This window comes from Gymnodraco acuticeps, unplaced genomic scaffold, assembly GCF_902827175.1.
Source record: "Gymnodraco acuticeps unplaced genomic scaffold, fGymAcu1.1, whole genome shotgun sequence".
NCBI lineage: Eukaryota > Metazoa > Chordata > Actinopteri > Perciformes > Bathydraconidae > Gymnodraco > Gymnodraco acuticeps.
In genome coordinates this window covers 1,004,989-1,027,404 of record NW_022990016.1, presented here as the reverse complement: position 1 = coordinate 1,027,404, position 22,416 = coordinate 1,004,989, and the positions used below count along the sequence as shown (strand labels likewise).

At 41.2% G+C, this 22,416-nt stretch overlaps 1 protein-coding gene across 3 annotated transcripts; it reads right to left on the bottom strand.

Annotated features, from left to right (window-relative positions):
* Positions 1 to 466: 466 nt before the first annotated feature.
* On the bottom strand, positions 467 to 21,180 carry aff3 (AF4/FMR2 family, member 3). Of its 3 annotated transcripts, none has more exons than XM_034213783.1 (19): positions 20,998 to 21,180; positions 17,974 to 18,018; positions 14,532 to 14,606; positions 13,617 to 13,650; positions 13,447 to 13,504; positions 12,810 to 12,861; positions 11,859 to 11,893; positions 11,546 to 11,732; positions 8,093 to 9,949; positions 7,374 to 7,501; positions 7,087 to 7,243; positions 5,826 to 5,926; positions 5,677 to 5,740; positions 4,644 to 4,780; positions 4,471 to 4,542; positions 4,249 to 4,351; positions 3,792 to 3,844; positions 3,464 to 3,669; positions 467 to 1,720 (listed from the first exon to the last, which is right to left on the bottom strand). In XM_034213783.1, exons 1-19 carry the CDS (start codon positions 21,067 to 21,069, stop codon positions 1,599 to 1,601), a joined length of 3,558 nt encoding a protein of 1,185 aa, XP_034069674.1. In that variant the 5' UTR covers positions 21,070 to 21,180; the 3' UTR covers positions 467 to 1,598. The 3 variants fall into 3 exon arrangements, with proteins under 3 accessions (XP_034069674.1, XP_034069675.1, XP_034069676.1); XM_034213784.1 differs by having other exon boundaries at positions 4,258 to 4,351; XM_034213785.1 differs by lacking the exon at positions 17,974 to 18,018.
* Between the last annotated feature and the right edge of the window lie 1,236 nt (positions 21,181 to 22,416).

The window sequence follows — 22,416 nt, the reverse complement described above, 5'->3', positions numbered from 1 at the left end:
CCAGACATCGGATGCTGATGCTGTTTCATACACGACTTGTGTGTCAGTGCAGCAGGAAGTAGAGATGCAGTGATGGAGAGTCAGAGAGTGATTGATGGATGTGCAGAGAGAGAGAGGGAGATCTCTGCACAACGACTTAATGAGTGTGACTCACACACACATAACCACCCACGTCTGAGTGTGTGTGGCTGTGTCAATTATAGAAAGAAATCCCGAGTGAGAGAGAGAGAGAAATAACCTGAAATAGCCTCTTTCTTTTCATATAAAGCACATACATTGACACATAAATCTATTTAACCGTCCAACAAAGTTATCAATAATATGATGAAATAAAAAAGGACACTGAGACAATAAGAGCAGGATATTCAGTGGGATGCTCAGGAGATTTCCCCAAACATTGATGAGTGAGAATTATTCATGTGTTTGAGGGAGTAAGCTGTGCATGCACTATAATGTAAAGACCAGGTTTCCTGCAGAGAATGTGGGATCACTTTATGTATTTGGGGCATTCTCGTTCGTAAATAATTAACAACATGTATGCAAAAGTCACAGAATTAAACAGTAGCTTCAAGAATTAAACACTTCCATAGCTCGGAATAACTGCCCACATGTTTTATTTGTTGAGCAATTCAAATAACTTAAAACTGATGACATTTAAAGAGCAATTCAGTTTGATTGTCAGGCACAAGGGGAAAGCAGAACACCATGATTTAAGGAGGGTTTCATAAGCTGAAGATTTGGAGAATATCTTGACCCACAGATGACATTGTAATCCTTCAGTTAAAACATGGAAAAGAGGAAGAGGATTATCAACTCCATGTTGGTGTTTTGTTACCTGTGGCATTCATGCTGGCAGAAGCTGGGGACAAGACAATACACTTAGAAATAAGTGAGTAACCTCTTCAACCTCATTATTCATTAAATTACATAACCTCACACTCAAAACAAGGACAAAAATACAATTTGCATAAAAGGAACCTTGAACGGACTCACAAAAGAACATTTTCCTTATTTCTTTTCTTTATAAAAACAGATATTGCACGGTAAAAAAAACACATAAAAGTGAAAATATCCGAGACTTAAAAAGAGAGTCATTAAAACCTTCATTATAAAAAGATGGAGACAAGTTTCCCACTTTGGAGAAAGTGGTATGCGATTAATTTGGTCTTTTTTCTTTTTGACAACTTCTCCTTTCTTTTTGGCTCCGAGATAAACAGTCTGCTGGATAATGATTAATTCCAAAGTATGAAAAAGGCCTCACAAGTGGAATTTCACAAACAACTGTGGAGTCCTGTTTCCGTCAACGTTGGACATTTGGCAAATAATTAGAGACTTCATTTATGACACAGCTCTTCCGATGAATAAAAAAATGAGGCAGAAGGTGCTCGTAGTTCATCTGGGAGAAGTTAAAAGCTTGCTCCTTTGCACACAGTACGCAATCCAACATCCTATGAGGATGATCTCAGGCTCCATGACATTTCCTCCTCCAGCTCCAACTCGCTCAGGAGGCATCAGTGCTGTCCGGTCGGCTGCATTAAGATCCAGAGTCTCGTCTCTTCTGTGAGGCCGTGTGCAGGTTACAGTAAATCCTCTCCTTGTCAGTTAAGTTTGGCACTAATGCGTATCCACTGCAGAGCCTGTCTGGTGTATTGGACTGCGTGAGCGATGCTACTGTGAAGAGTCAAAGGCCCAGACAACGTATTCAAGTAGTTGAAGAACTCTGTAATGAAAAAAAGAAGAAAGTGTTTTAAAACGTTGTTAAAAGACAAGTACACAGTGAAGAACTGAACACAAGATACATTCACAGAGTCTTTCCTTTCTGCTATCATGGATAGACTCACCATGGATTGTAGTGTATTAAGTACTGATGGTTAGTAAAACATAATACAGACCGAGAATTGTAATAAAAATTTAAAATAATTACTGTAACAGGAAATGATGTCCTCAAAAGTCATCACTCATTGTTAGTTATTACATTACTACTTGGGTTAATTGTACAGTTACAAGTAGTTATGTGCTGGCAGGGACGTGCACAGACATTTGGAGGGGCTATTGCTCTAAACTGGAAAAAGGGCCTCTTCCCCCCCCCCCCCCGAAAAAAACACAAGACCTTTTGAAAATTCTAACTTGTTTTTAATGTAAAAGGTTCATAAAATAAAAACACAACACTGTAATTGCAAGTGACACTCAGTTGACTTTTATGCAACTGCTAAATTCGTTATTCAGGCACATTTTTGGTTTTGCGGTCCATATCTCATTAAAATATCTACAATTCTGTTTTAATGTAGTTCGACCATTATAACTGCTGTGCAGACATAGACTACTGATAAAATAGGGCTTCTAACTAATTACCTTAAATAAACTCACTAATTAATTAAACCAGTTCAATATGCATTATTCTTATTATTATCGTTCTTTATGAGTGCAGTAACGGTACGGTATCTAATTACTTATTTATTTAGTATTCCATAACTTAATAATAGAGATGGTCAAACTAAAGTGGTAGAGACAAGGCAGAAATCCTACAATGAAGCGGGACAGTGAAGGGTTCTCCCGTATGTGAGAGGGCGATCAAGAAAAGAGAGCGCGGCCCCGTTGAGGGAGTTTACAGATGAAAAGACACAGAAAGACAGAAGCACAACAACAAGTATATTTGGGTGTTTTTTTTGTAAATAACCGACGGTGTCAAGAGGAAGTAAAGTCCCCTGGTTTGTCCCCTATACTCTAACTGCCATGAGAAAACTCAAAATCAATATAAGCATATTTAAAAACAGGGACATTTCCGGGGACAGATTGACCCGGGGATTGGCCACCAAAGCCAGGCAGGCATTTGGTATGATCACCATAGCCATATGAGGCCGGAGGGCTTTCCTTTGCTTTCAGCTGTCAGATTGTAAACAAAGTCACGTGACTGGGGGCAGATGACAGCGCTGACAAGGTGTGTTTTATCGCAGCGAGACGCTACAATACTAATTGTGGGCTTATCTTGTTTAATTGGCCACAACAGAAAAAAAACTCTCGCTCTCTCCAGAGGGGCAGGTCAGCCAAAAAAGGCAAAAGGGCTGCCCGGGCAACATTAGCCCGTACCTGTGCACGTACCTGTGCACGTCCCTGTGCGCTGGTAATGTAATGCATTGACTATAATAAGACATTCCCATAACATATTTCACTTAAGGACCTATAACTCAAAACGGATCCTATTGAGAAAAAGGTTTGTAACCCCTGATATAAAGAATTGTATAGAAATGATTTACTTAAAATAAATGTATTTAAAAATACAATAACGTTTTTAGAGTCTTCATGAAGTGTCAGGTATCCTTATTTGGTGGTGAAATATTGTAAATTGTTTGTCTTTGTCAATTTCAGTCATTACCATGAGTGGAACAAATTAAAAGAAATATTCACCTAAATCGAAAACAAAATGTTATCTCAAATATAATGCATCTTTATTGTCTGTGTGTACCTTTATTCTCCTTTGCCAGGTTGTCGGCCACCTCCCAGTACTCGTAGCTGTACAGCACGCTGTTGGTGATGTTCAGGTGGTTGGCTGCCATCTGGTGGATGCGCTGGGGGATGCTGATGTGAGAGGGGAAGGCGCTGCCCCCGTTTGACCCCCGGCTCAGGTGTTTGCTGTTGGGTGAGAGTGAATCAGGGGGTCCTCCTGCTCCCCTGGGAGTAAAAACACATGCACAACATGAGTGGGGGCTAGCAATGGAGGTTTAGTGGCTAAAAGGCATGCACACAAATGAATTAAAACATTAGCCTGTACTATAAAGTTAATATCCACTTACTTCCCAGAGTCACTCCAACCGGGTGGGGGTGTAGAAGGCACTTTGGAAGAACTCTGTAATGAAACCATAGACAAGGTTCAAAGTCATCAAAATTCTAATGTTTACAATCTAAGAAACTATGAATAAAATGTTATATAAATAAGGCTATCCATATAAATATATAACCTTTAGAAAATAATAGGAATGAAACTGAGAAAATGAAGATTTCTGGCTCTTTTCTTTTTAGGCAAACGGCTCTAAGGACGAAACCTCCCCAGTTGATTTCTTACTATAAGACACATACTTTTTCGATTTGTATATCAACTAGTCTGACAGAAGTGTCGTTGTGTAAGCAGAATAAGCCCATTTCTTGAAATTCACCTGTTTGAAAAATCAATGCCTATATTTCCTATAGTGTATAGCCTAAAATGTACTTTATGTAGTAAATATTTGTATTAAAAAGGCACCCCAGACTTACATAGCCTACCTTAAAGTAGTCCAGCAGAACTTTGGAGTATTTCAGTGCATGGTCCTTCTTTAAACGAAACATTTGCCAGTAAAGAAGTGCAAGGCATCGGAAACTGTGGACAAAGGATGACACAAGTCAAACAAACTCAAACAGAAAACAAACCATCCTGAAAAAGCAGGTTCTCTCGTGTGATGATGGATGTGGCGTAAACAGAGGAAATGAGAAACACACCAAAGCACCGCCAGCTGTTTGTCTTCGTGTCTCGCCCCGGACCCGGAGTGGCTCTTCAGCCTCATGGCGTACCTGAAGACACAGCATGGTTAGACAACCCATCTGCATATGTGTTTACTTGCTGCTCGAATCCCAATTACTGGCATCTATTTTTACATGAATGTGTAACTCACCTGATAAGCTCCACGGTTTCTGAGTACATGGTGTAGGGAGACTTTGCCTCTAGCGGCCCTTCCTCCATCGCTTTCCCACATTCCATGAAGGACAGAGCAGCGTCCACGTAATTCACAGCCTTCCCCAGCTTGTCCACCTGGAAATAAGCAATCCAACATAAATAAAGATGGGAGTAAACACAAAAGGAATACTCTGGTATTTTAGTGTCCAAAACAAACAGGAATTAGCTGAGAAAGCGTTTACTCTGTGCAGCAGGAGAGAGATAATTCAGGAGGTGTTTAGCCTAGCTTAGCACAAACTGCCCAAAGTTGGAACTGGCCAATCTAGCTTCATCAAAGGGTTTTAAAACAACTTTGTGACTTTACTTTTCTTCTTTATTCAGTTTTTTTAAGTCAGCTGAGTCATGTCAGACCAGCTAGTAGATGCATGGTTTGGTAGAAATATTAGATATAAACTTTGGTTTTTCCCTGGACAAATATTCCTAGCCAGGGACTACAGATACAAATTAGTTTAAAACTGTAACCTGGTCCTGTGAATGTTTTGTAATGCTCATGGTATCTTTTAAATAAAATTCCCAAGATAAAAAAAAATCCAACACACAAAGTAATAATGATTTTTACCTTGTTGGTAAACTTTTCACCAGTTTTTTACAAGGGGTAAGGACTATTGCAGGTTAAAGAAATATTTAATTTGTAATAATAATTGTCAAGAGTTTCTTTGATTCTGCTCTTGGTATACCAGTTGAAAAATCTACAGTAAGAGACTTCCTGTCACAAGAACATGGTTGACCTCGGCCTAACATCTACACATACTGTAGAGAGTATTTTCATTACTTTGTATGTTTCTCTGTGAAGCTCATTGTATTTTCCCTGGAGAAAAATATGCTGTGTAAACATGTTTTTGTGTGCCTGCTTACTGAACACACACAGACATCAAACAGCTGCCAAACTGACCAACTATTAAACAATTGTACAGTTACCTAGTTTACTTCACTGTCAATATATCGTACATAGTCAAAGTTGAAGCACTAACCATTGCGTCGGCGCGGTGCTTCATCCTCTTGGCTTCATGCAAGTAGTACTCAGCATGGTGCGGACTGAAATGGACAGAAATATAGAAAAGTGAGTTATCTTGTACATCTGACAAGCATAAAGCAGTGTGGGGTATGTAGTGATGCTCACATTTCGTTGTTTGGCACGGCCCCTCTGTGCCCTGCAGGGCCCCAGGACTCAGGTGGTTGGGGCTGTCTCAACACTTTGACACATTCCACCTCCATCTTGGGCTAAAGAAGAAGAGGTGAAACAAACCAACGTTTTTGCCGCTACAGACTGTGAGGAATGGAGTTGGGATGAACTTGACTTTGGTACCTTGACCTAGTTCAACACAGAGCTTCAGGCTCAGAAACACGTGAAGGAATTGTTAGGTGCTGTTACGTAAATCCTCATTAGTTTTTTTCGGGGAATCAACATGTGTAACTCAAACAGAACTCGATCTGGATCCTGACTGAGATCAATTTAATCTCAAACTAAGACAACAAATAGATTCAAGATTCAAGGCTTTATTGTCATGTGCACATTAGCTACAGTGTAAATATGGCAATGAAAAACTTAAGTCACAGGCTCCTCCAACAGTGCAACATGAATATATAGGACATAGAACAAATAAAACACATACAATTGTGTGTACAATACTCTTTTGCTTCTTGTTTTATGTGTGTATTATTATTGTTGTTGTTGTTTTGTCTGTGTTTCCTTGTTGAGTTCAGAGTTTCGTGTTTGAATGTACTTTCTATTCTGAAATTGTGTTCTGTACTATCTCTGGTGTAATTGTTCGATTTTACAAATTTTAAAGGTCAATCTAGAGCAGGGGTGTCAAACTCAAGGCCCGGGGGCCAAATCCGGCCCGTGACTTCATTTTCTGTGGCCCCACAAGAGCTTGCAAAGAATATAATATGTTTATTATACGGTTACATGCCGATTTACAGAAGCACGTTGCCCATAAACTACATGTCCCACAATGCATCTCAAATTTGCGAACTTTTTTCTTAGTAGTTGCCTTTTTCTCAGAATTGGACTTTTTTTCAAAATGTCACTTCCTTTTTTTTTTTTTCAGAATTTGGCTTTTTTTAAAAAATCCTTTTGTGACATTCTCACTGACAAGACTTGCAATTATTTGCCCTAGACTTCTTCTTTCAGACGTAGTTAATTATGTTATTACCCTATCTGAAAATAATCCAATGCAGAGGCAATAATGTAATATAATAAATTATTTTATATATATTAAATATTTATTTATGTAATTTTATATAGTCTTAAAGTTACAACCGGCCCTTTGAATGCAACCATAATGTTAATGTGGCCCGCATGAAATTGAGTTTGACACCCCTGATCTAGAGAGTGGCATTGAAAATTAACTTAAGTTTTAAGTTCTTTTTTGTATTACCTTTAAAGCAGAATCTCTATTCTTGTCTCTGTTCTTGTGGACATGGAGCTGCTCGGAGGTCTTTGTTTTGGGGGGGGGCTTGGTGGTCTCAGGGCTGTCGGACAGCGGAGACAGAGGAGACAACGGCCTCTTGTTGTCCATGTACTCCTCCAAGTACCTGCAAGAACCACATGTGTAAATTGACAAAAACGCACATAATTTGTTGTTTAAATACAAATAAACTCCTGTGTTACTTCAGACAGTAAGATTGCACATGTGAGACAAAGTGATGCGTTTGTTTTTCTTACCCATTGTGCAAAGTCTCAGTCACAAAGTTGCGCTCGGCTGTGAGACTTGAAGGCTCTGTGTGTCCTGACGGGTCGTTTGCATGAGGAAGACTCCTCTTGCTTTCTCTGTGTGACACGCCATTCTCCAGCTGGACACACATAAGCATGCTTTGAAGAACAAGTGTGTAGTAATGCGTTTATATTAATACACAATAATGTGCAGAAAGGGTCGATTTACTGAGCTCAATTATTTAAAAAAGGAGAAATACCAGAGTGTAAAATACTCCGAGCAGTAGTACTGCATTCAAAAGTACAAGCTCCACCATCAAAGTATATTTAAAGTATCAAAAGTAAAAGTACCTGTTATGCACATGAGACCATTTGATTGGATTAAAGATGAAATTACTGCAATACTGTTTTAACACTTTTATGTTGCAGCTGAGAAAGGTAGTCATTTTAATTTCTTAACAAACTGTAAGCTGTAACGTTTTGGTAATAGACAATATTTTGGGAAAGAAAACAGTTTAAATTACATTTTGTACTATTAATATGAATCCTCACAGTCACTATATTTAGATAATAAATGGATTGAAGTGCAATTTATCTATCTGAGAAAAGCCAATTTAAGTACCTCAGAATGATATATTAGTATAAGTGTAAGTAAATGTTTTTAAGGACTGTCCACCATTGACACACATCAAATTAAACAGAGAGGAAAAGTAAACATGCTTGTTATCTACCTTGCGTTTCCTTTTGCTGTCTTTCGACGCAGCCTCGGGGAGGCACAGGTGTTTCATCGCCTCTCTCTGCTTGTCCTTAGTGGCCGAAGAGGCGGAGGGTTTTTTCACCGGGGAAGTAGTGGTGCTGTCCGGGACTCTTTTCAGCAGACACAGGTCTATGTGCACCACCAGGTTCCTCAGCCCTCTCTGGGAAGGCGCTGTAGCTTGTTCGCTCCGCCCAAACGGCACCAGGGTGTAGTGCTTCTGCCCCCCCTCACCTGGGTGACCCGCGGTGGGCTGCACCACCTTCGGCCTGTCACCCTCCGACCTGCCTCCTCTCTGGGGGAGTTTCCTGTGAGAGGTGGAGTCTGCTTGGACTTTAGTGATGGGAACCTGATGTTCAGACTCAGACTCAGAATTGGAAGAGGAGGAGTGTACTTTGTGAGGAGATGCGGAACGGGATGGAGGAGGTGATAACTCCCTCTCTTCCTCACTTCTTCCTCCCTTGTTTGTCCTGTGCGAGTAGTCCTGATGTCGTTGTTGCGTGGTATTTGTGGGCACTCTGGGTTTGGTTTGCCATTCGCGTCGTTGTTGCTGCTCTCTCCTCCTCCTGTTGTCCCCTCTTTCCTCTCTCCTACTCTCTATCACTATCACCTCCTCTTCCTCCTCCTCTTCTTCAGCTGAACTGTGGATCCAGGGACGTCTCAGTAGCTGCTCCTCCGCCAGCCTCCTGTCTTCCTTTCTCCCCTGTTTCCCTTGCTTTTGTTCCCGATGTCTGTCCTCTTTCCTCTCGTGTTTTCTCCCCTCAGCTTGGCTCAAATGATCTCCTCTGTGCTCCACCGCCCGATCCTTACACTGAGCTTTCGTCTGCGTTGGTTTTGTTTGGTTAACATGCACAGGAGCCGGGGCCTCTGAGGACTTGGCTCTTGGTTTTATGCTAGGATTTGATCTAGAGTTTAACCCAGTAGTGGGATTAGTAGCAGCTTTAGAGGTAGATTGGGAATGAGAACTGTGACCAGAGTTGGTTTCACGACTTCCGGGGGCTAAGTGCTTTGCTGTTGTGGTGCTATGTTGCGAGCTAGACTGAAACGAAGGCCTGGGCTTGTGGCTGGATTTGTGGTCGGATCTACTTCCCTGAGTTTGTTCAAAATGGGACGTGTGTTTGGCTTTGGGAGCCTCGGAAATCTGCTTTAAACTTGGATGCGAGTTCGGCTTGTGTCTAGATTTGTGGCTGTGAATCTGAGAAGTCTTTAGTTTGCTTTGCTCTTGCTCCTGCGGAGGTCGAGTCTTTGGCCGGTGCTGATGAAGATGAGTGCTGGTTGTAGGCTTGCTCTTGGTGTCGCTGTTAGGCAATGGGGTAATCCATGGCCTGCTTTTCGTCCTGTGGTGATTGGTCGTAAGGCTAGGTTGTGTCGTCTGAACCTCGGGGTAGTGTCGGACCTTGGAAGGAGCAGGTAGGCTCGGACTGGGGCTCCTTGGAGGGTCTCTTGGTATCGGGCTCGGGCTTCGACTGGCTCTAGTTCTCCCACAAGGACTGGGGCAAACACTCGGGACCGGACTGGGGATCAGACTGGGTCCCGGGCTCGGGCAGGTGCTGGGGAACGGACTGGGGCTCGGGCAGAAGCTGTAACCCGGGCTGGGGAGGGGGCTGTTGCTGTGGCTGTAGTTGAACTGTGGGCTGGGGATAGGGCTCTGGCTGGGGCTGTAATCCCGGTCGGTGTCCCAGGACCGGGCTGGAGATGGGGCTCTGTTGTTGGGAAGAGAGGGAAGGCGTCCTGGGATGATCTGGGAAGGATCCTGGTCACTGCTGGTGGATTTTTTCCGGGACTTCTTCAGCCATTTATCCAACTGCCACTGAGCCGCAGGGGGGTGATCAGTCTAAAAAGCAGAGAAGAAGACAGTAACAAATGTCAAATATTAAGTCTGAATAGATTAATATAATAGGGAGGCTTACAAATCTGATCCAAGTATCTTTATAATAGTAAGAACAGCAACATATATAAAAAAAACAAGGGTCTCTTTACACGTTTTAAGAAAAGAAGAGGTTTCTAATACATTTAAAACTAAAGTAAGTTCAAAGGAAGGACAATTCTGCAGGAAACTTACCTGTGTAATATAATTATTGTGATAATTTTAAAGTCAAAGTTAAGTCATTATAAGTAGAAGTGTAACAAAGCGAAAAAAAGGATTACCCAAGTTATGTAAAAGCACCACAACATTCCAGCACATTCCACCCCCTAAAACATGTGTTTTAATGTGGAGGGTCAGAGACGTTTAACCATGAGAGGACTGACACACATCACACACCACAACATCCTCACTGTGCAACAGAAACATTCAAAACGCACATTACAAACAACGCATGACTCAGCTGCTATTAAACACAACAATTCCAACAACTCCAAAAGACAAACCTGGATTATGACTCATGCCTAAAAAGTGTTGTCTTAAAGTTCCAGTGGACTCTCTTACAATAGTCTACTCACTCGCAGTCCACATCTGTGCTTACAGTCGCTCAACCCCCATCCAATTATGCCAAGTGACTCACTTAATGTTTGCTTAACAACTGGCTTGGTGACTAGAAATGAGACCAGAGGAAGATTTCCACTTAAAAAAACAAAAGCGGATATACTTACGGCCGGAGAGCAAACTTCTTTCTCTCTCTCTCTCTGGTTCTCTTTTCCTCGTCGCTGACCAGGAACTAAATTAAACCTCTGCTCCTCAAGTCAAACAGTGACCCCCCCCCCTCCCCACATCCCGCGCCCTCTTTTCCAGAGAAGACACTGCATCTCTTGTACCGTCTCGATCGCCCTCCCTCCTGCTTTTTCTGTCCCTCCTTCTTTCTCTCTCTACTACCTGGAACTCTGCTGCCTTCATAACTCCAACCCCCCTCTCTTGCTCGGGAGACATTTAAACAGTCCACGTAAATGAAAAACACATGGTGTGCACCCCCGCCGCCACAGCAGCTCCACACCCTCCCTCTCTCTACATTGGGGCCCGATGTAGTGCAATGTGTAGTAATACAGTCTGTGTTATACAGGGCTTTCCATTCATAAAAGAAGAGCAGGTTTCCCCTTCATTCCCCACATAGCACAACCCCCACAATGCCCCTTAACTACACCTCAGTATTTTTTTAAGTTAATATGCAAGTAGTGCAGATTCTCTGTGTGTTTTGAAAGCAAAGGTGACTCCAGTTGCAGATGTCAACATGAACTCTGGAGTATTGATGACTTCCACCTCCCGGGGGCTTTCCTCTCTACGACTGGGCCTGTTGACATGACACCCAGGCCCTAATTCCCAAAGCTACCTCACCCTCCTCCTCCTACTCTCTAAATCACATGCATTCCTCATTCCTCCGTCCCTCTCCACACCTGCCGTCAACCGGCTCGAGGCCACCGCTCCTTGCAGAGAATTCAACCAGAGGAAGACACAGATAAGGATACAGGAGATAAAGAGGAGGCTCAGTGGTGGTACCTCTGTGTTGTTGCAGGGTGGAGGGGATGCAGGGTCTGGGTGAGGGTCCGGGCTCCGGCTGCGGGAGTGAAGGCTGCTGCTGCTGCTGCTGCTGCTGCACGACTCTGCGCTGGAGTCCGAGCCTGACGAGTCAGAGCTGGAATGTCTCACCCTCCTGCCATGTGTGTGTGCTCGATGTGCTGACAGGCTGTCCGTCAACACACGCACAAACACACGAGAGGGGTCAGCGTTGGTACACAGCCACACACACAGACAGTTAGTCACACAGTTTTACAGACAAACATCCAGAGGTTATATCCTTGTAATTGAGTACCTGTGTCCGTCCCAGGGAGCTGACTCACGAGTTGCCTTCAGGAACACACAAAAAAGAAACTAGTCATCCAGCAGTTTAGGGAACAGTTTGCTTCTATTGATGTGTTTCCTTATCCTCATATGATAAGTAGCAAGAACACAAACAGTTGCAGCAGTTGTGTCAATCTGCGTATGGGTGTGTTTGCACGTCATTAAACAAAACAAGAAAAGCAGGCAGCCGTGTGATAAGTCATTATCATAATTTTTCACTTTCTCTTTCTGTTCCCTTGCACTCTCTACCATTGTCTGCCAGCCTACTCCAGGGAGAACAATGCATGAAGATATGTCCAGCTTACTGTAAGTATAACTACTTAGTTCGTTATTTTCATTCATGCAAAACATCTGGCCCATACTGATACTGTTCTGCAGAGTTTTAGTAGGCATGTCACAATAACTACTTTTGTTGAACAATATATCGCCTCAAAAATGATTGCAATCAAAAATGTCATCGTCATTTTAAGACCATTTCATGATAATATAATAGCATAATAATGCAAGTAACCTTTTAAAGAGCAATTCAATGTTTAATCTTCAGACATTTGAATATGAATGTCAAAACTAAATCTATCAATAAAATATACAACACATTACACAAACAACAAAATGTACTCTTGGGTACTGTAAACATTGCACTAAAACGTTGGCACAGTGCACCCAGGTCTTACAGTATAATGGCAGGGAAAACCCTGCAGCTTGAGAGTATTTGTATATAAATTATGTAAATCTATGCATATAAATCCTACGATAAGTCAATAATGTCCTTATTTTTAAGTAATGTCAAAAGCCATTTCAGTCTTTGTGACAAATTCACATTTATAAAACTCAACTCCTTACTAACTTGTATTATTTACCATTACACACATATGTGGCAATAGAGAAATAGTATCAACAAAGCCCTTTAAAGGTCACCTACCCTTTGGGTGTCATCTTCATCACTGCTCAGCTTCAAGTCATCCACAAGCATGCTGCAAGCAAAGACACACACAGATGGTAAGATCATTAGATTGACCTATAACGTAACACTTAGCAATGAAGATTAATGCTGTCATTATAGTCAAATACTGAATATCTTGTTTGGTATGAGCTTCCTAATGCACTAATCTATTTTTGTTTTGTGGATCAATGTAACTCAACACAATCAAGTTGGATTTGTGAAAAAACGTCTCCTAAGTGAAGTGAAAATGCTATGCTAACAAAGGCTGAGTGATAATGTGTGATAATGTGCGTCACGCAGTGGGTCTACAACAGTGAACATGTGTTTCACAGCAAAAAGAGGAAGTGAAGATTTAACAAACGGGAGCACATCGCTCTCAACTGACAGCTCTCAGGAATGTGAGCCGACCTCTGACCTGACTTTTGTGATGTCGCCTGAAACACTGATGACCCACTCTGAGTGTGCATCACCTTCACTCTCATTAATGCTTCTCCCTGAGGCTGGACACACCATTGTATTCATGATTTGCATCTGATGTTAGAAGTTATGTGTGATGTATTATATCATCTGTGTTTGATGACCCTCGGTGGATCATGTTTCCTCATTACCCACTTACGATTTGTGAGGTGCCACACGAGGGTGACGGGTCACTCGAAGCTGCACATCCCCCCGACCTCACAGAGAGAGAGAGAAACCATATTTAAAACCAGGTGACAAAAATATATTCAAAGAGAGCCAAATGTAAATTATTGCACATCTCAGACAAGCAAAAGTATCAGCACATACTTTGTCTTTGTTGTGCAGTCTGTAGTTTTGCTTCCTTTGGATAGGAGAAAAATAGTTAGCAAAACCCTCTATTTACATGCCTTTAAAAGTACTTTTTTACGTTGCACTATATAATAAGACTGTTGGATGCTAATGAACAGTTAAAAAAGGATAAGAAATCTATACAGCAGAACTAAAGATATCCCCCTTTTCATTCCATGCATTCTTCTTCCATGTCAACACCTGGTGCCTACATTACCCATAATGCAACTGATTGCAGACTTCAAAGATCAGGGTGTGTTTTGCTAATGTAGGACCGACAGTATTAAATGAGACACTCCATAATATATCACCCCACTGGATTATGCACACACTGTAGTAAACAGAACACTTTAAACATGTATTAAAAGCCTCCATGCAACAAAGAAGGAATTGCTAGAAAAGACATAAGAGAAAGTGTACAATGTTTTAAACAATTTGTTAAGAGCAACCAGTTTAACAGAGTGATACCAATTTTGTTTATGTTTTTTTTCCTGTCAACCTACTGCTCCACACTCCAGTCCAGTAGGTGGCGCTAATGCAGCTAATATATGGTTCTAAACTGCCAATTAACCTAAAAAAAGAAGAAGAGGAAGAAGTTATGCTACTAGCAGCTAATGTAGCCTCGAGATGCTAACCTGCAGCAGGAGCAGGATACAGAAAGCAGGTAAGCTCTCTTGTTTCTACTTCCAGCCCTCCAGATTGTTTTCATTTCCAAACTCAGCCAAAACCAACACTGACTCAAGAGTGAATCAATTTATCAGACATGCATATCCCCCTGGAGCCACAAAATGTTAAAACTACTTTTTTCACAAAGGCAGTAGAATCCCAAGACCTGTGAGCAGTCCTTAAAAAGGTAGGAGTTTCCCTTTAATTATCCAAGATAAACACACATACCTTAGGGTTGTAGAGGATGTGTTGGGCCTGGTCTCCCCCTAAGGCATGCTGGGACGTCCAGGACTGAGTCATGTCCTGTGCAGAAGAAAGAGAGGTCAAAGGTGAGTTGTGAGATGCCACTGTGATTGATGTTCCTCACATGCAGGGACTCCAGGCTTCCTAAATCTCGAACTATCTTCATTTCTCCTTCATATAGGATCAACTTATGTCTGTACAGTGCAGAGAGCCTCAGCTGACTGCTGTTATCAGAGCTGCTCCCCCCCACCAGGGGGAGTGTGACAGGCTGTAAAATATAAAGGTCAGTGTCTGGATGTGTGTTATGGTTGCTGTGGGAGAGTGCACTGTGCAGCTGTGTCAAGATTTGTGTGTAAGATTTTTGTTTTCTTTTTTGTTTGATCTCTACCATCTTTTTTTCCAGGTATTTCAAGTATCTTCAATATTTTTGTAACTATTTTTTATGTTTGACAGCTATTTTGGTTTGTAGATCTGTGAGCAACTTATACACTGGCTTTATTTGATCTGTTAGTGAACAGGTTAGCGCTGAACATATGACGATATTAACTTTTGCGTGATTATGAATTCCTAGAGGACTGGTTTAAACAGACTGTCAAGTCACTTAGCATTTCAAAGGGGTGAAATCAGAAACCAAGACAGTCAAAGCAATTATTGCATGTTGGGCGGGGAATTGAACAGTAATTACGTCAGGTGTCTCTTGCCACAAAAGGCAATCATTACTAACCAGTTCAACTAGTTTAAATCAGAGTAAAGATGAAGGGTACAACTGCCAATGGAAGAACATACTGAAGCACATTGGAGAAGGATATTATGGACAACTTTGTGATATTTAATAGTTTGAAAAAGGCTCAGAACCTATTAACCCTGTAAGAAACACTAGAGTATCTGCTGAGTCGCCTTTCAGCCCACAGGTCCACTGTTGTTGTGCCTAAACAACTAAGTGATATATTAACTGATTCAAAGACCAGATTAGTAAAACTGGAAAGTCCCTGGGAACAATAGATTAAAAGTAAAGGTTTTATTGCTTTTTTAAATGGATACTGTAACCTATAGGTGGTGCTATAGCAGAATGATTACATGGTATGGCGATTACATTATCGTCACAAGTCTTTTTTGCAAACTCTTTCTTTAACAAATACAGGATATGCCTAATATTCACAAATACAATTAGGAATTCTACAAAAAAAGCTGCCATGTCTCTCATTGTCGATATAAAATATTTATATATGAAAGGGGATAATGTAGGCTCAGCAGAGGTTTGAATGCTTTGAGTACCTTAACAACATAATATTTGCTCAAACATGATGAATTGAAAATGATGAGTACACATGATGAGTAATCATTTAATAGAGAAGTTTAAAATGATGATTACACATGATTATACACCTGGACTATTAGCAAAATTGACCCTATTTTCTTTTTATTCTCACTGCACGGTACATGAGAGTGAAGCCGCCACATGGAGCGAGCTCTGTTTCAGTGTCTTAGCTCTGGCTCTGATTATAATATCTGCTGATTAGATTGCCCGCAGTCACTCTCAGACAAACCAGCTCTCATGGATGCTGACAAAAACAGCCTGATTTGGTACCATTCATTTACCATGTTATGATCTGATCCTCAGCTGTGTGAGGTGTGTGAGGTGCTCTCAATAAGGAAAGCACAAGGTTGAAACAGTGAGGATGCTCTGGAAAAGGTGTGTGTGTGTGTGTGTGTGTGTGTGTGTGTGTGTGTGTGTGTGTGTGTGTGTGTGTGTGTGTGTGTGTGTGTGTGTGTGTGTGTGTGTGTGTGTGTGTGTGTGTGTGTGTGTGTGTGTGTGTGTGGTGTGTGTGTGTGTGTGTGTGTGTGTGTGTGTGTGTGTGTGTGTGTGTGTGTGTGTGTGTGTGTGTGTGTGTGTGTGTGTGTGTGTGTGTGTGTGTGTGTGTGTGTGTGTGTTGTGTGTGTGTGTGTGTGTGTGTGTGTGTGTGTGTGTGTGTGTGTGTGTGTGTGTGTGTGTGTGTGGACCCAAGCAGCGACATTGAGGTTCAAACTGATAGTACATAATTTTGGAAAATCAGCGTTTTTTCTTTCTTGACGATATTTAAATGACTACTTTGAAATTACTCTGTTGTTTGAATGCTAAATATCTAGCTGGTTAGCTTAGCTAATCAGAAGTCACTGTGTCTAGTACATAGACACATGTTAAACTACAAAGGGTAATTCCACATCCAAGGTAATTAGAAAAAACAATGCAAATAATATATACAAGATGAGCAAGTTTAGAAGTACTTGTAGGCAGTATGCAACAATAAGTCGCCTAATCAAAAAGAGTACACTTTTTAGTTATTTGATTCTTCTTTCCCATAATATTTCCTACAAAAATTGCAGAAAATAGCTTTTTTAGCCTCTTAAACGTGGGGATATTCTGATTTGTTTAGTTTTATATCGTACTAAAGTTAAGATCTTTGGGTCTTGGACTGAAAAAACAAGAGATTTAAAAACACATCACCTTAGATTTAAACGAACAGATATTTGTCACTTTCTCTGACATTATTTAAACCAATGATGAATAAAAAGAAATAGACCAATAAAGATAATCTTTATTAGTAAGAGCTGCAGCTGCAGGTTGTTTGTTCATTGGCTATTTATATCTACAGACGTAAGAGTGGTATCAGTGTTCCTTTGAAACTCTCGGTAAGAAAGCACATAAGCTTATTTCTCAAAATGTCAAACTATTGCTTTAACTCCTCTGGGAATCAGTCATTCAAATCCAAAGACGCTGCTGGCAGGTTCATAAAAACGTTTCAAACGTGTGTCAAAAAGTGTTTCTTCCTCCTCTTCACTCAGCAGTAAACCCTGGAGGGAAAGTGTTTCCTATCGTGCTCATCCTTTCACTTCATTATCTGTCCTCCCTCAGTCACCAAGGACACCAGCCCCTCTCCTCCTCCAACAACAACAAGGTCTCCCAGGTGGACCGTTATGTGTTGCTATCTTCCTCCCTCACTTCTCCACCACATCTTTGTATCTTCCTCCTCCGCTCATCCTACCTGTCCCACGCTGGTGACAGGATACAATAATCCTCTGCATTGTAAAACCTCTGCCATAAAAGCGAAAAAAGGACCTTGAGACCTCGAAAAACTTCAGTAGCGGATCAACATATCTTTAATTGCAGCCTTTCATAGTGCTAGTGTTTCCTCCTCTGAGCAACAATGCTGCAATTATTCTATTCAGTGACTCAAATGGATCAAAACATCTAAAGAAATCCAAATAAAAAAACAAAAAACGTTCCCAACAATATGGCTACTTTGAATGGGGATATGAGGGATTAATCTGAATTTGTACATGTTCAAAGTAATTTACCGCTGCTGTGATTACCATACTTCTTAAATAATGAATAAAAGCAAACTTCAAAGCAAGCAATGAATAGATGGATAGTAGCCAAATGTCTTACCTCCAGAATATCTTTGGCACAGATGATGTGTTGGCTTCTTGTTACCTGTGCAACAAAATAAGTAGGTGACGTTTAATAAAGAGAACGTCACAGGAAGTCAGGATTGACAGTTGATGAGAGTGAGTATCGTGACACTTCAGAATAACAGACACAAGTCATCAACTAGGCACGATTATGGGAGAAATGTTGTGCACACAATCCATATTTCAGCATGTAAATTACAGTAAAGTGCAGATGTCAACATGTGAACCAGAGTTAGGAAAAGGGACCACATTACTCCTGTTCTGGCTGCCTTACACTGGCTCCCTATAGAACACAGGATAGAATTTAAAATTCTTCTTCTCGCCTACAAAGCCCTTAATGGGCAGGCGCCATCTCACCTTAAATAACTCATTATACCCTACTGTCCTACTAGGGCATCACGTTCCAAGAATGCACGGTTGTTGGTTGTTCCTAGAGTTTTTAAAAGTACAATGGGAGCCAGAGCCTTTTCTTATCAAGCTCCACATTTGTGGAATCAGCTTCCAGTTTGTGTTCGGGCGGCAGACACCCTATCCGTTTTTAAGAGTGCGCTTAAGACCTTCCTTTTTGATAAAGCTTATAGTTAGGGCTGATTAGATTCAGCCCCTAGTTTTGCTGATATAGGCTTAGTTTGTCGGGGGACATCTTACTTCTTCCTTCTGTCTGTCTACCTGTGTACTCTCATGTTCCGATTAACCCAGCTTCCCCCAAATGTCTTTTTGGTGTATATATACGCTGGGATCCTGAGTCGTGGCTGATCCTGTTGCTGCGGTCATGTGTCCTGGATCCTGAGTCCTGAGACCTGGATCCTCTATCCTGAGTCCTGAGTCCTGATCTGAGTCCTGGATTTCAAGTCGTGGCTGAACTTGTCTCTGCGGTCCTGCCTGGGTCTCGTCATGCTGCTTCCCTGATGGCTCCCACAGGATTGTTGACATCCACGTGGATTCATCTTCTTATTATAGACATATGCATTTCCAAACTATTGGTCTACCTTTGTTGTAAATGTATTATCTCTTCAATTTACACACGGCATCTATTGCACGTCTGTCCGTTCTGGGAGAGGGATCCCTCCTCTGTTTCTCTCCCTGAGGTTTCTCCCATGTTTCCCTTTAAACTGTGGGTTTTCTCTGGAAGTTTTTCCTTGTACGATGTGAGGGTCTAAGGACAGAGGGTGTTGTGTTGTCATACTGATATTCTGTACAAACTGTGAAGTCCACTGAACATTTGTGATATTGGGCTATATAAATAAACATTGATTGATTGATTGATTGATGTGCTGTAGCTCCTAGACTCATTCATTTATTTCATCCTAAATTCCTCAAGATGGAAACTTCTCTAAAGGAAGATAACACCTACATAGACACTGATCCTCTCGGCCTTTTGTTTCCCACCTTTTTGCTGCAAAATCGTACAACTCTGTCGCACTTTAAGTCGCACAATCCTTAAAGTCTCCCACACATACAGAGTCATTGTGAGAGTTAAGAGGAGGTTGAAGTGTGTTGATGACTCACATCTTAGAAATCACAGCTGCAGATGATCAGACGGATGCTGATTCCGTTGCAAGGAACTTTCTGTTTCCATCCGTGTTAGGCAACCCCCGCTCTCCCTCCTCCCCCCACGTTTTCTCCCCTTTTTCATAATTCAGCTCACAATTCAAATTCATTTCTGACTCCTAAGCCTCTTACACACCAAACTGACACCAAAGAACAACAAAGCTGAGACTAATGTTGCTCAAGCATAAAGGTAAAAGAGAAATACTTTACACAACTGTGTGTGTGCATCTGTTGGTGCTTTATGTATGTGGGAGTGTGTTTCATTCTCATTCTGAGTTTTGTGTGAAAACAGATTAACCTGCACAAATTAGTACCAAAACATGTTTTCCTTTTAATTCCTCTTCCAAAATTATACTTGCCATGTTTGGTTTTTAGTTGAGCTTTACAGTAATAGTTCTGTATTTCTTCATTGAGCTCATCTACTGAATATTGTATTTCTACTTTATTTTAAACATTTAATATATTTAAGATTCCTTTATATTGGTGATTTGCTCCTTTTGTTATGCCCCACTCTGTCTTCTGTGCAGCATAAGTATGCACAGTAGAAAATGTGTGTAGTGCCGTGTGCTTTTGTGTGTGAAACTGTCTCCTCTTGTATGCATGACTCACTAAGGTCAGTGTCTGAGTGGCTGGACTCTTAGCCTGCGGATAGAAATCAGTATGTGCAAAAATACTGTCGGATTATAACAGCCCCAAGACAATTTATGGGGCCGTAGGAGCCAAATAAAAATCATAAGCACAGACAGCCCATATTTCACCTCCCGGTGGTAATGCATACAAACCCTGGCCTGCTTCCTCACTTTACTCACACGTCCATTAGAATGGATATTATCATGAGCAATGTGTTTCAAATGGCACCGGTCCGCGGGCTACATCTCTGGTGCAATACCCAGATGAGTGAACTCCCCAGGGGCCAAACAAACCACAACCCATCAAAACACCTGCAGCAAGCAGCGTGCAAGCTAAGTACACTACCAGCCAACTGTTGCATTCTTAAAATATCAGCAATTACTGAAGTCATGCTCATTTCCAGCTTCTATTCAGCTATTTCATCTGTTTTACAGGCTTTAAAGAAACATCTTCAAGACTTTAAGATTGCAATCTATATGAACATGGCAGGATCACAACATGCACTACTGAGAAGGAATCATCCTTTTCAAAGTACCATTACTGAAGTCAAGCTAATTTCAAGCTTCTATTCAACTGCTTTTAAGACTAATCTGAAAACACTTTTAAATAGCAATCTTTATGAACATAGCAGTAGCAGAAAATGCACTTCTCCATGGATCGTCATCTGATGTTATGCAGTATTCTCTAGAAAACGTAACATGTTGTGACTTCAAACATGCATTTACTGTATATAAAAACAATCCCAAGACTTATTCAAGATGCTTTATAAGTAGGCTTAAATCCACACTCCATGCACTCTCCATCTCTCTCTCTCTCTCACCTGAGAATATGCGCATCTGATCAGAAAACAGACGATGGAAAGTTTCCCTTTGTCGCCGAGGACAGTAGGCATGGTTCCGGGATAGTCAGCGCTCTCCTCCGGGGTCCATGCCAGTGAGGACTCGCTGATAGCAGCGGCAGCGGTGCCTCTCCTCGCTGCTGGAGAATGTGTGTGTGTGTGTGTGTTTGTGTATGTCACTGGGTGAGACAGAGGGGGAGATGTAGGCGGGCCGGTAACGTCAGAGATGACACACGCGGGGATATCACGACTCAGGACAGCCAGTGGAGGTTGGTCACTTCTTTATAAAGCCATATTTCAGATGTCAGAGCTGCTAAATATACAAGACAATGTGTGAATTACTAAGTTTTATGACATCCAGTGTATGTAGACAATGCTATGAATTATGGGATCCATAAATCAGCATAAATTGATATGTTTTGGCCACTAGGGGGCATCACAAGAGCCTGTAAGCAACATTGACTTGATTAAAGCTAAATACATGCTAGCAAACAGCTATAAATGACAGACATTTTAACATAGGCCTACAGTACTTAAATAATGATTAAAATGTTTCACTTTCTTCTTTTTCATAGCTTTTGAAGTCCTCCTAGACTCATAAGAAAAATACTCTTACTTTCTAGCTGCTATCCATACCATAAATATTAACCAGATAGCATATTGGTTAATTAGCCCTGTCTATTGTTTAAATGGCAGTAAATGTTGGCAAACAATTGGTTTTTCAGAGCTTTTCCCCTAGATAAGGTATGGAAAATAGCAAGGTATTCACCGTAAGAATCATTACTTGTTTTTTTCACCGTGTTTATGATGAGAGGTTAAAAATAAATCAGTATCATCATATAGTCTCCAAGTCAGCCACATTATATTGAGTAAAATATTAAAATGATGACGCGAACAGATTTATTTTATTGTAAACTTTACATCCAAAGGGCGCCACATTATCCTTTATCCAAATGTGTCATATTTAAAGATACACACAAAGTAAAAATATAACATTTTCATAGTTAAGAAAGGAATACAGTATACAACTGCATGTAAAGCCATAGAGGATATAAATAGGATAACAGCATAACATAAAACAGTTCAGTCACTGAAAGCATATTATGGGCCAATGATAACATCTGATCATCTTTACTTCCTGTGCCTTGGCCTTGTGAGCTTGTGTCATCCATTTATTATTCTCTGTAATACATTCTGGCCTGTGAAGTGGCTCTGGATTGCATGGATGTTGCCTTGTCATGATAAAATATGAGCTGTCTTCTCATCGCAGATAGCTTCGGGGGCAGGCGGGGAGAAAAGAGACAGACACAAAGAGCTGGATATATTATAGCATTGACTGCATTCATTTGAAGGACCAACGTTGACACACCATGTTCCTCATAACCAGTTATCCTCTGAAAC